Source organism: Pleurodeles waltl, chromosome 11 (assembly GCF_031143425.1).
Source record: "Pleurodeles waltl isolate 20211129_DDA chromosome 11, aPleWal1.hap1.20221129, whole genome shotgun sequence".
NCBI lineage: Eukaryota > Metazoa > Chordata > Amphibia > Caudata > Salamandridae > Pleurodeles > Pleurodeles waltl.
Window position 1 is genome coordinate 818,589,500 of NC_090450.1, and position 13,960 is coordinate 818,603,459.

General features: G+C 44.8%; 1 protein-coding gene across 5 annotated transcripts in view; it reads right to left on the reverse strand.

The window, feature by feature from the left end:
• The window catches only part of RNF215 (ring finger protein 215), a 105,543-nt gene that overhangs the window by 16,468 nt on the left and 75,115 nt on the right, over window positions 1-13,960 (reverse strand). For all 5 annotated transcript variants that reach the window (XM_069214633.1, XM_069214632.1, XM_069214631.1 and 2 more), the window contains 2 exons: window positions 13,655-13,771; window positions 9,012-9,149 (listed from right to left, as the gene is read on the reverse strand). In XM_069214633.1, the coding sequence (XP_069070734.1) occupies window positions 9,012-9,149; window positions 13,655-13,771 (255 nt within the window). The remainder of the gene's footprint in view (window positions 1-9,011; window positions 9,150-13,654; window positions 13,772-13,960) is intronic.

A 13,960-nucleotide genomic window follows, 5' to 3' on the forward strand; every position in this document is an offset into this window, starting at 1 on the left:
ACTGACCTGTAAGTTACTGTTGTGCTAAATTATGTTGCATTGTGCAACCTGTTTATAAAGAATTACATCTGCATACAAAAGGTTGTGTACAAAGTACAACCTGTATGTAACTTTTATGAGATCTGAAAATTACATATCATATAAAATATAGAATATCCAACATGTGACTAGAGGAAAGGTCTGTAAACCTGTGGAAGATTTTACCTACATATGTAGAGGTGATTAATAAGGAAAATAAATGTCAGTTTGGCACACTCTTCTATAATTATTATTAATACTCAACAGTTTGAGGCCCATATAAAGTAGAGAAAGCTAAACAGGCTTGAACTTAACCTATGTGGTTATATCCCTAAATGAGGAATACTCATACAATGTCTTGTTATTAGCACTGGGTAGGCAATATCAGACCATCTGCTATTAGTCCCACTAAAATATTTATTCGTAAACCTAGCACCCTGGGCCACCAGGTTTCTGAGCGAACCTCTTATATAGATAGCTCTATGAAGGCAGGAGAAAGGGCGAAGGATGGGAGGGGGACTTAAGTGAATACGAGATGGATAGCAAATGGAGTAGAAGTCCCATTTAAACTGCTGTACTCTCCCCTACGAAAAAAGTTAGCTTCTGATAAAGACTTCTAGCCGCAGATTACTCATCTTAGAATTTTCCCCAGGCATCAGAATGGATCCAGAAATTGTTTGTGAGCAGCACCCCTACGAACAGCTAGGTGGCGTTGTTTTCATCTGCGTGGCATTGACGGCACCAGAAGTCATGTGTGCGTTGCCTATATAGGTGCCATCCCAGTGCACGAACATCAGTTCTTTCTTTTTCATGCCAGTCAGCACTGATCCAGAGAGAGCTACCCTCAGTCACTTTTGTACTGTTTTTTTCGACCTTTTGTTGAAGTTTTTTTTTACTTGTCTCCTGTTGTGGCAGGGATGTCTGCAAGGAAGGCTGGATTCTAGCCCTGCAGCACCTGTCACCAGCAAATGTCAGTGATGGACCTGCACCTCACCTGTCTGCAGTGCCATGACACCAAGACCTGCCCCGACGGTCACCACATACACCCCAAAGCTTTGAGGGAGCGATCCATCAAGCTCCTTGCTGGTCGACATGCAACAGTCTTGTTTCCAGTCAAGAGGAAGGCCCCAGGAACAGTCGCGGAGCCACAGGTTTTCGTCACAGTCCAAATCATCCCACTCTGGTAAGTCACACAAAAAGAGGAAAAGCAAGAAGTCGGAGAGGTCTTCTGCTTCACCCCATCCATCAAAGTCATTCGATGAGATGAGGGAGCATCATCATTCGAGGCCTGGCTCCACAGTTAAGCCCACGGCTGGGCTGTCTTTGTGCATCACCGAGTTTCCAGGAGCTGGAGTGACCACTGCCCAGCTCTGAGAATCCTATGAGGCCATGCACTTCATATTTGAGTGATCTGTCGCTGCTGGAGTGCCTTCACGTCCCGCAGGTTCGGGAGGGGTCTCTACTGGTTCACTACACACAGGAACACTTTTGGTGCTAGTCAGGCCCCTTGAATCCACAGATGGATCCAGACCAGCACCAGTCATACCACCTTGACATCGACATTCTCATCCCCGACTCTGACATGGAGGGACATCGTCGGATGCTGATTCTAGCAGCAACTGGAGCCATTCCTTTCAGGCCAGAGCCTGAGCCCTATTCCTATTCCAGATGCCAATGGACTGAACAACTCCACAGATACTGGCTGGGTCTCTCCTCCTACCTTGACTAAGGAGGAGGGTGCCACATTTACCATGGTGGTGAGAAGGGCGGCCAAGGTCCTGGACTTTCAGTTGCCCTCTGCGGCTGTCAAAACTAACGTCTTGGCAGAGGTACTTCAACAGAGAGTCACCCCTTCAGAACTGCTGCTCCTATTTAATGAAGCCCTTATGGATATCCAACTTGGGGCCTGGTCCAAGACCTGCACAGGGGCTCCTGTGGACAGGACCATTGCCTGCCTCCATCGCCCCGCCCCAGGTGGCCCCGCTTTTCTCACCCAACACTCTACCCCAGAGAGTTTGGTGGTCCAAGCCTCAAATTCCAAAGTAAATCCTGGCACATTCCCTCTCGTCCCGCCGTATAGGGAATCCAAAAGGCTGGCCACCATAGGTAAGAAAATGTTTTCTTCCACCAGCTAGCATTGTGGTCAGTGAACACCACATGCCTTTTGGCCCATTGCTCTCATTCTCTTTGGGATTTGGTTGCACAGGTCCTGCCTATGGTTCCGGGAGAGGCCTCGGCCATACTCTGCCAAGCTATGGTTGATGGGAGAGATGCAGCTAAGTTCACAACCAGATGTAGCCTGGACAAGATTGTCTCCCTGGGCAGAATGGTTTCTTTGACAGTGGCCTTACGGCACCATGCCTGGCTGAGGATAACTGGCTTTTTAGGGAATGTCCAAGCTTCACTTATGAACATGGTATTTTATGACTCCTGTCTTTTGGGAGACAAGACGGGCTCAGTACCGCAGCACTTCAAGGACAGCAGAGCTATGGCCCGGTCCTTGGGCCTTTTCCTACCCCCCTACTCACCCATCAACCCCAGTCCACATTTTGCTCCTTGCGTGGCGATGCAAGGGGCTTCCAGCTGTGTCTCTACCCACAGAGCCACCATGACATGCATGCTTTTCAGCCCCTGCTTGGCTGAGGAAGCGGCACTCATAGACCCTGTGAGTCAGGCAGCTAGAGTACAGTCCAGTCCACCAACTCTGGGCTGCAGCAGCCTCCAAGACTCTTTAGTTTGCTCTCCGACCACCATGGGCAACCAGTGGGAGGCAGAATATACCATCATGTGCACCATGGAGGTCAATAACATCAGACAACTAGGTTCTACAGGACTATTCTCTTCACTTCATGATATTCCTCCACCCGCACCACCCACTTACGACAGACTGATGGAGGACCATCTCTTCTTACTCCGCCACGCAGTGGCAGCTCTCTTGTGGTTGTTATTCCTGCTACTTTCTGGTGCCCAGGAAGGACGGAGGCCTTTGTCCTATCCTAGACCTGCACCCTCTCAATTTCTTCCTCAAAAGGAGAAATTCAAAATGTTCATGCTCACACAAGTCCTGTCTGCACTACACCCAGGAGACTGGATAGTGGCGTAAAGACTTGCAGGACACTTATTACCCATCCAAGTCCTGCCAGCCCACAGATGTTACCTGTGGTTCACGGTAGGTCACAAGCACTTTCAGTTTGCCATGCTAACCTTTGGCCTTACCAACAGCCATCGGGTCTTCACCAAGTTGATGACGGTTGTTGCAGCTCATCTGTGGAGATTAGGGTTCCCTGTCTTCCCCTATCTCGATGACTGGTTGTTGAACGCAGACTCGTCCCAGGCAGTCGTCTCCCATGTCCAGCCTACGGCGGGTCTTCTGCACTTGCCTGGGCTCACTAGCAACATGCCAAAGCCACACCTGAACCCTTCTCAATCCCTCCCTTTCATCTAAGCTGTTCTGGACACAGTGCAGTTTTGGTCTTATCCTCCCAACCGTCGAGTGCAGGATATTCAGGCTGTGATACCGATGTTTCAGCCTCTATCCAGGGTTTCAGTGAGACTAACTCTGAGGCTGCTCAGCTTCCTTGCCTCCTGCTTGTGACACACGCTTGGTGGTATATGCAGGCTCTTGCAGTGGGTCCTGATGTTCCAGTGGGAGCATCATCAGGGTAATCTATCCAACATGTTCCAGATCTCAGAGGGCACTGCAAAAGATCTGCAGTGGTGGTTAACAAACCACCATTGGGTCAGCGGTGGACCCCGTTCCCTTCCCCAAACATATCTGATAGTAGTGACAGATGCGTCACTCTTGGGATGGGGCGGCCATCTGGAAGAGGTGGAGATCAGAGGCCTCTGGTCTCTGGCGGAATCCAGACTCCACCTGTTGGAGCGCCAAGCAATCTAGCTGGCATTGAAAGCCTTTTTGCCCTCTTTTCTGGGGAGGCTAGTGCAGTTGCTCACGGACAACCCCAGAGCCATGCGATAGTGTAACAAACAGGGTGAGGTGTGGGTCTGGACCCTTTGTCAAGATACACTGTGCCTCTGGACATGCCTGGAACATCAGGGTATTTCTCTGGTGGCTCAACACTTGACGGGCTTTCTGAACGCCAGAGGAGAAGAGCTCAGCTGAACATGCCTAGCAGATCACAAATAGCTTCTCCAGCCAAAGGTGGTGCAAGGTTTCTTTCAGCAGTGGGGAGAGCCTTGGTTAAACCATATAATAAAAAAATGGAATATGAACACAGGACACCCACCTGGGTAAGTGGAATGTGTAGAGGGGAGCTGGGGGTACTAGGAAACCCCAGAGGTAAGTACCACAGTGCCCCGTAGCGACCAGGAAGAAAGGAGTAAGTTACTGGATTTTCCCCAAACCACCCAAAAGGAAGAAAATGAAGAAAATGCAACACCCAAAAAAGATTACAAGAAACCAGTGGTGGATTCCGGAAGAGGAAGACCTGTGGAAGAAGGGGACCAAGTCCAGATTCACAGAAGAGTCAGGGAGAGCAGCAGCTACTACCCACCCAGCTGTGGTTGCAGGAGTTGGTCGATGGTAGATTGGAGATGGTCAGGAATGCAGCCCTGGAGAAGGTGAAGAGTTCCTGGAGGATGCAGTTGTTGTCTCATGCCGCACTTATGACTGCAGTCAGTCAGTGGCATGGAAAAGCCACCAACAAGGCTTAGCAAAGGCAGACGTTGTGGTGAAGCAAAAGCAGAGCTACCAGGGACCAGCAAAGTTCAGGAGGAATCAACCCACGGTGGGAAGTCCTTGGGAGACCCTCAACAAGGCAGAGAGTCCAAAGAAGAAGAAGCAGCCCTCACAGGAGACCGACTGGACGAGGAACCAGGAATCACAGAGGAGCCCACCCAGTACTACTGGAGAAGGGTCCCACGCCTCAGGAGAAGCACACAGAGGGCTGTGCATCGCAGGAAGGAGTGCTGAGGGCTGTAGCTACATGAAGCCTGAAGATCACTTGGAGGAGATGCAAACAAGCCTTGGTAGCTGCAAGAGACATAGTGCACGGGGTACTGTCCTGCATGGAAAGGCAAAGGCTTACCTCCACCAAAATTGGACAGCTGGCGGAGAGGACCAAGAGGACTACCCCGGACCACTACCTTGATGCAGGATCCACGCAGCTCAGGATGAGAGGAGATCCACGAGGCCAGTCATTGTTGCAGTTGCTGTCTGTGGATGCAGGGGAGTGACTCCTTCACTCCTAGGTAGATTCCTCCTTCCTTTTCATGCAGACTGAAGACTTGCTGCCCTCGGAGGATGCACAGCTGGGGAAATGTTGAAGAAACTTGAAGGAGCTGTGGAAAAATGTTTGCAAGCAGAGACTTCGTTAAGGATGTAGATTGTTGGTTCCTGGAGGGTCCAGTCATGGTTGCAGTGGCTAGAAGTCGAAGTAGAGGTTGCAGAGGAGTCCTGCTGGAACCTTGCAAGCCGCATCTGAGGACCCACCTAAGACAGAGCCCATAAATGGCCCTGAAAGGGGGACTGGTCACCTGGCCACGTGTCCACCTATCAGGAGGGGGCTCTGACATCACCTGCCTGACCTGGCCACTCCGATGCTCTCATAGGTCCCTGCCGGCCTTGGATTCAAGATGGCAGAACCCAGGGACCTGAGCCCAGAACCCTGGAAGAGCTCTGGGCATCACCCTTGTGGTGGTGATGGACAGTGGAGTGGTCACTCCCCTTTCCATTGTCTAGTTTCGTGCCAGAGCAGGTACTGGAGGTCCTCAGTCAGAAATTTGGGGGTGATCTTTGATTACAGCCTCTCTTTTAATGCCCAGATTAATACATTTACCTTATCTTGTTTCTTTTTGATGTGCACTTTAAGAAAAATTCTCCCCTTCATACTTTATGATCTACAGAAATCAGTGGTTACAACACTGGTTTTGTCCAGGCTGGAGTATTGTAATGTCCTATATGTAGGCATTCCTCAACGAGCATTAAAGAAACTTCAGACTCTGCAGAATTCAGTGGCCCGTCTCCTCTGGAAAGTTCCCAAGTTCAAGTCGGTTTCAAAGGTACTAATGAAGCTTCACTGGCTCCCTTTCAGGAATAGAATTGCTTTCCAGGCACTCTGCTTGGCATACAAGCTCTTCACAGTAGAGGTCCTGATTATCTAAAAAGGATTTGTTTTCACTATGTCCCCAGAAGAACTCTGCACTCTACTACCTCCAGAACAGTCAATGTTCCTAAATTAAGAGAATGACATGGGGTGGCAGACGTTCTGTACACACCATGTGACAACATTGAACAATCTACTGGCACACCTCAGAGGTCAATCTAATTTGTCCAGTTTTTGGAAACACCTTAAGACTTGGATGTTTTCTCTTCCCCAGTTACAAGTTTTGTTATATGCTCTTGTCTCACTGCCTAGTTGAACGAATACCAGAATGAATATGCCCTTGGGAATTTGCTCTATATTAAACTACTTAATACCAATATCACTGCAACGCTGGTCCCTGAATAGCCACCTTAACTTCAGACAACGCAGAACACCACGGTCACACTGCAAATAGGTCTAAACAAAGCAAGCCCAAGATAGCACCACAGTCAGAAGGTTGGCAAAGTGGTGACCTTCAACCCAAAGATCTCATTATTAAATCTACTCAAAGATATGGTGAATGACAGGTCTATACCAAGAGCAGAGTAGGTATTTCAAGAAGAATTTTGTGACACTACCTCCAGAACCTTCTGCTTGTCCTCGAAGTTACAGCTCTTCCAAAGGCAGGGCATAATTTACTGCCCATGGCCCCATTCACACCCCTCAGGGCATAGTCTACCCCTACAGACCTTTGAAAAAACCTATTATGCGTATGTGCACTAAAGCCAGCACCAATAAATAACAGCACCATTCCATGGCTTGGTTTGCATAGCTCAACATATAAACATCCATAACACAACTTTCTCTGTGTTTTGGGGCATTTATCAATGAGTATGTTTCAGGTGACAGAACACTTTATAAAGTGGTGAGTAAAGCAACAAGGATGCTTTGCAGTTGATTAGAGTGGAAATTAGTAGGCATAACTTTCAGGCATGATGTTATGTTAGGTGGTATTTTTAAAATGCACAACAACCAAGATTAGTCTAGGTTATACTAGTTTGCTGAGAAGTGTGTTTAAATGCCAGTTCCACATGTCTCGGTCCCAGTCTCCCTTCCTATTGTCTCCTTCGCTTGGTCCCATTGGTTAACATCCACCATTCCACGGTTTTCATGACTGTTTTTCAGTGGTGGTGGTTCCATATCTTGATCGTGTATCACAGTAACCATTTCTGTGTCCCCCAGGTCTGAGCTCTTGTCCATGTGGCTATGTCTCTCTGTCCCAGCGTGCATGTCAGGATTTCCTTGTAACAGCATGTGTTATTATTATTATTGATCCGCAGTTCACACACAATGTGTGTCAGTGTTTAGTGCCCAAGTTCCAATTTTCTTGGCACCAGTGTCCACGTCATACTGTTCACGCCCCCTGTCCTAGAATCTGTATTTCTATGCTGTGATGTCAGTGTTTTCTTTTCTTAGCGTCCACTATCCTCCTTTCCTTTCTTCTGTCTCCCTATGGCCATATACCATTTTAAATCTATCTCATGCATTACTTTGTCAGTAATTAAAATTCAGACATAATCATGAAAGCTAAATAGTAACAGCTAGTCTATCAACTTACCACAGTGAATTTGTCAATGTATCGTATCAACAGATAACATAGGTTAGTGAATTAAAGTAATAAATGACAACTCTAGTACTCACTTGACAAATTCAGGTTTTGATTCATAAGTGAATGTTTATCTTGAAATTATTGCTATTATGACCTTTTATATGCTTCATTTAATATTAGGATGAATATTAAGATGAACATAATTACATCTTATTTGCCAATTACAATGTTTGTATTTTGAAGAAGTGTGACAATGATTTGTTGCCCTGATAAAGCAATTATTTGATATCATGAAACTCGTGCTGGCAATTAATTGATTCTGCCTTTAATGATAACACCCAAAATGATTTAATTTGATGGATTTCACAAATATAAAAAATAATTGCCAAAGGTGAGTCATATTACACAGTGTTAACTCTGGGACTACAATGAAAGAATTAATCTTCAATGCCACGGTATCCTAGCAACACATTTTCTAAGAGCACCCCCAAAAAAACCTGTTCCACATGATTTAGGGCAATTGATCACAAATCAAATATGGAAGAACTTTCAGCGCCAGTCCACATCACAATTGCCTGCAGTATGTATTTATTCAATCTCCCAGTCTCTGTGTCTGTATATTCCTGTCCCACTGAGTCAGCGTCTTCTTGATATAGCAGGGGTTTACTGTCTTAGTTTCTATGTCTCTTAACCATTGTCTATTTAAGAATTTCTCTATTCAACTCAGTGTCAAATGTTTTCTGTGCCACTGTTCCTATCTTCTGTCCTAATGCCCATTTCTCCCTGACCCAGGTTCTAAAGCCGGGTTTCTGTGTTGCTTTGTGTTTCCATGTCTCAGTTTCCGTGTCTCTTGTTTCAATCTTTGTTTCTGCATTTCCCAGTCCCCGAATATCCCTTTCTTGTATCTCTGTCTCAGTGTTCATGTTTCCTTACTCAAGGCCCTTTTGGTTTATAAAGCGCTGACTGCACAGGATGTCCTTGACAAAAGCAACAAGTACCTTGAAATCATAATTTTCACTTTTAATAAAATTCTAGGACACAAAGGAGCTTAACATATTCTATTACAGAAGGTGCTATTTGGTGTGTGACCTAACTTCAAATTACGTCATTTGAGGACACAGGGTCATTGACTTTGTAAACAGTCTACAAAGGACTTTAGGTTTATATTTCAGAAAGTGTTATATATTCTATTGATAAAACAATTTGAGGTCTGAGTACATGCTGGCTTCTGTGACATTTGTTGCTGCACTGTGAAGTATTATGACAGGTTCTACTGCTGGATTTCCTTAGAATGTGGTCTTAGAGATTTTAAAAGATCCCAAGATTACTAGACTGCTCACCTCGTTCTTGTGGAACTGGTCCAAGCAGACAGCACAGTTTTCGATGTCAGGAGTGTGTGTCCTGTGACATTTTGGAGGATGATATCTCCGTGTCTTCAGAGCCGAAAGTCGCCTCAGAATGTGTTGCCGGAGGTCCAGCTACAAAGTTATGAGAAATTGTGAGCTGTTACAGGTGACGGAAACTCTGGTGAAATAGTGGGAATATTGCCATATACTGTAGAAGTAAGTGCGCATATGTTAAAAGCACCATCAAACATATACTATTAGAAGGGAAACTCTGAACAGACATCACATACTTTTGGGAGGGAGGGCAATGAGGCTGCATGAGCGGCACCATCTGCCTTTGAAGGTGTAAGGTGGGGTGAATCCATGGGTGCGGGGACCTCGTAAACTGATGGAGGAGAATGGCACTGGCTGCATGGCACACTGCATTCTGCAGGAAGTGGAGGCTACTATGAGGGTATACTACATGTATTGATGCATATGGCTACGGGGAGGCAATTGTGGACATACACCACTGGCTGCATGGACATCAAATGAGTCAATAACTGTACCAGAGGCACTATATACTGTAGATGGGGAAGACACTATTTTCTTCTGAATGGGGAGGGGGGAGAACATTGTTGGAAAGAAAAAGTATTATGAGCAAATGTTACCAGGTGCAGGGAGTACCACATACCTTTCCGGGGGAATACATCAATGAAGGGAAATATATTGTGTATACATTACAATGGTTTCAGGAGTGCCCTTCTGCTGGAGAGGGAACATAATGTGAACATAGCTACACATGACCACACATGGGGGGGGGGGGGGGGTTGGGAATGGGATGGGAATGGGATGGGGATGGGATGGGGATGGGATGGGGATGGGATATATGGGATGGTATGTTAGGTTAGAGGGCTGTTGTACTGGCACCGATTCGCTTCACATTCCAGGCATCTGTCACTCAAGTATATAAAATGTTAATAGTTTCTCATACAGATCTATTTATTTGCAACAGCATGAACTGTACATTGAAAAAAACTTTTCTGTCCAGATACCTGGACCCTAACTCCACACGGATGAACTTTTGATCAGTTGGGCTTGTGGATTTTTATGCAAAGATCAAACTTAAGATGAATGAATTCAAAATGATACTGATTGCACTGCTGTGGCCTCACCATTATTGTTATCTTAACCCAACAGTTAATGTCAAAGAAGATACACAAGAATGCAGTGCAGACTGGATGTCCTCCAGAGACATCATTCTACTCCATTGTGCCAGTACTGAACATAAGTTCACCCAAAATGTTCTGCATATTTCCTGAAAGTGAGAAGATTCCCTAATGGAAGGAGATCGTTCAGGATAGCATCCAAGATAGTTGTCACTACAGCATAAATCAAACTTAAATTTAAAATTCTAGCAAAATCCCAGCATTCTTTATATATCTCTTGTCCATTTATATTACAACACGTAAGCCAACCCGACCACTTGCCATCTGCGATGGCTAACCCCTCTGTTCCAGGCAAGTTGATCAACTTACCATACTGAAGAGCATAAATGAATGCTTGTCCTGGGCCCTCTCTATCTAGCTACTCTGAGTTGGTCACCCTGCCGACAACAATGCCTGCAACTCAGAGCTTGGATTTTGTAATTAAACTAATTCATGTTTTTACTTCTATTACTTTGGTAAGGAGTCCATTGATGCTTCTATAGTGCAACATTTGAGAATATGTGAATCATACAATGCAAATCAAAACCTAAAATGTTTTGGTATTGTTCCCTCCCCTCCAGGGGAGGGAACAGAGAACTATACTTAAGGAGAAGAGAATCTCTGTGGATTATGAAACTGCAGGCAGTGGAAGAGGGTCTCAACATGGACTCAGAACTTGAATATTTCCTTGGAACATAATGAGAAACCATTACATGTAATGTAATACATGTGTTTTTTGTAACAGGCATTACAAATTGAGGAGGTTTGTTTTTCTCTTTCCTCTTTTTCCCCTCTTTCTATATGGAAAAGAAATGCACTGATGTGATGTAGATGTGGAATACATTTGCTGTGTATATATATATATACATATATATGTGGTTGTTTAATAAGTTAATGATAATACACGTCATGGCAAACAAACATCAACTGGGTACATTTAGAATATACAAGTCAGCGCTCATTAATATGCACAAGGATGCTCATAAATATGTGCATGGATACACAAGTGTAATTGCTGTCGATATATCTTAATGTAGACCAGTGTTTGATATACATATAGGTAGGTCTCGTAACGTACATACAGATCTTCCCTACACACTCACAACAAAGGGGATATTTTTTATTGAACATTGACATTAACTTATAAATTACAATTACGAATTATGTATCGGTATCAAGATCACTTTGCTATTTGAGATAGTTGGGAGTCCTATTTCAATCTCCATGAATAGCTGCCTTTAAATAGGATGGAGACAGACAATGGACCAGATATCAATACAGGAAGCGTACTCGCGGCTGTGAAAGACACATAAATCAGGTGAGGAGACACAGATTCGAATTTCAGTTTGGCGCTCACTTCACTGGAACGGAGATAATTTCCGATAGCTATGGGGAGCTCATGGGTACACATATTGGATATGCGGGGACTTACCAGATCTGGGGAATCCAGTTTAGCACAACGGTACTCGGACAAAAGCTTACCGGAATGGAGAAGGGAAATGGCAGACACGCTATAGATTGGGTCACGCGTCGGGTTTTTAGATACTTATAGCGTATCAATATCAACACGAAGAATTACCGCTTTTCAAATACAAGTTGGGACAATCTAATGTACACATATAAGTGTGACAATATAATAAATACATATAGAAGTATGGTACAATCAAGCGTAGATGGAGTACACATTATTGATGTATTTATAGGGTACAAGATACAAATATGCTAAAAACATATTGAAACCTAATGGGGAAGTTCTGGGGATGTGTTTATTTCACATTCAATATGGTTAAACGCTAAATATATATATAGAAACCATGGAACATTACTACTGAGTGAAATAAGGGAGCCAATTTAACAAGAAGAGATAGAAGACAAAGAAAAGACTAGTACAGCAACGAGACTTAAGTACTAAGTGGCAACAAAAGGTACGAGAAAAGATTTTACAGGTTTTCTATGTGGGTGAATAGTCGGTGTATTTTAAGTTTACACTTATTAGGTGTCTGATAATAGATAGAGTTGCACTTGTGTATGCATGCACATCAATGTGTTGTCTTTCTGTGGGTTAAACATGAGAACTAATATAAGCATTACTAATTTCTATGGAAATATATCATTCTGTAGAATATATCTTATGGGTGCACTACAACATTGCGGTGGTTCACAGTTTGTCATGCCGTGAAATGGTAATGGCCATTAACTATAGTAGGATCCCACTTTTCACACAAGAGGTGTTATAAATCTCATGTCAATAATGTTACTATGATTGGAAGATGGATAGGCAATTTGTTGTATGTATATAACTGAAGCCCTGATGAAGTCACGGGGTACACCCCTGACGAAACACATGTTGGCGGCAATTGGCAAGTGATGGCTGGAATACATGGCTGAAATTCAAGAAGCAATTAATAAAGACTGGATATTCTACATGAAGTGGACATTGCTTGGATGTGTGCCTTATATTCATAAGTGTTGTTATCAGTGATGTTTTGATTACTGAGTGGAAGGAATTGGGGGTGATTTTCAGTTAAGTGCACAATCCTGGATACTGGACTAAGAAGAGAATACTAATTTTGTAATTGGGAACTGACAGTGAGCGCCATATACTCCGTACAATAACCCACTGGCATAACAGTGGGGGTGCGTGAATGCGTTGTGGAGGTGGGGATTGTATGCGTGCGTGTAGCGGTATATGTGTGAGTGTGAATGGGCGTGTATGTCGAGTTTGCGCTGGGGTGTGTTTGTGTGCATGTAGGAGGGTTTGGGTGCATGCTGATGTGTGTGTGAGTGTGTCCTTGCGACAGGAATGTTTATTCATGTTGCCAGGGTGCAAGACCACCAGGAAAATGTTGTCGGTCTCCCGCCCTGTAATACCGCTGGTGGTATTGCGGGTCCACCGTGCTGGAGGTGCTCACCTCCAGCACGGCTGACCGTGGAAATGCTTTGGCTAAACCGCCAACCTCGTTATATGGTGGTCTCCACCGCCGGCCCATCGGCGGTGAGACCGCCACCATGGCCCTGGCGGTCTTCTGACCACCAGGGTCATAATGAGGGCCTATGTCCTGATGGAGGGGGTTACATCAGGTAGCAGGGGGTTATAAGCTGGTAGTAGGATAGTAGGAACATATTTTACTGATTGTAGTGGGATGGGAACAATATTCCATTAGTTGTGAGGAAGGAAAATCTCAGCTTTCTATCGCCGACTGCTGGAGGTCAGTATTTTGATTAAGGGATAGCATGTTCATCTGCTACTGGCAGACTTCAAAGACAATGTTGACAAGAATGAATAATTATGTCACAAGATGCAGCCTGTAGTGGAAATCCCTGGGAAAAGAAGATAAGAAGAATATGCTACATTCAATGGTGGCTGTGTTCAATAGCTACAATGGCCAGTGTGCCAAGAACCGAAGAGAGGGGCTGCATTTGTGGAGAGGGCTACAGAGAGACACTGACCTCTGGATCAGGGTTTAACAGCTGAAGTCTGGAACGCCGCTGGACATGAACGATGACTCCAGTGCACACAATAAGAGAGACCAGCAAGATTGTGTTCCACAGCTGCTGCAAGTACTTCTGCAAAGAAACAATCAAAAAAGAGTTAAAACTTCAATACGACAAATGCTGCTTGTACACTGAAAAGTACACTCAAGGTGGATGCAAGAGAAGAGGCCTCATAGGAGAAGTGTTTGGAAATAAACTCAAGAGAGAAGAGGGGATAAAATATATAGAAAGAGGACAAACTGCTATAAAGAGGAAAAGAGA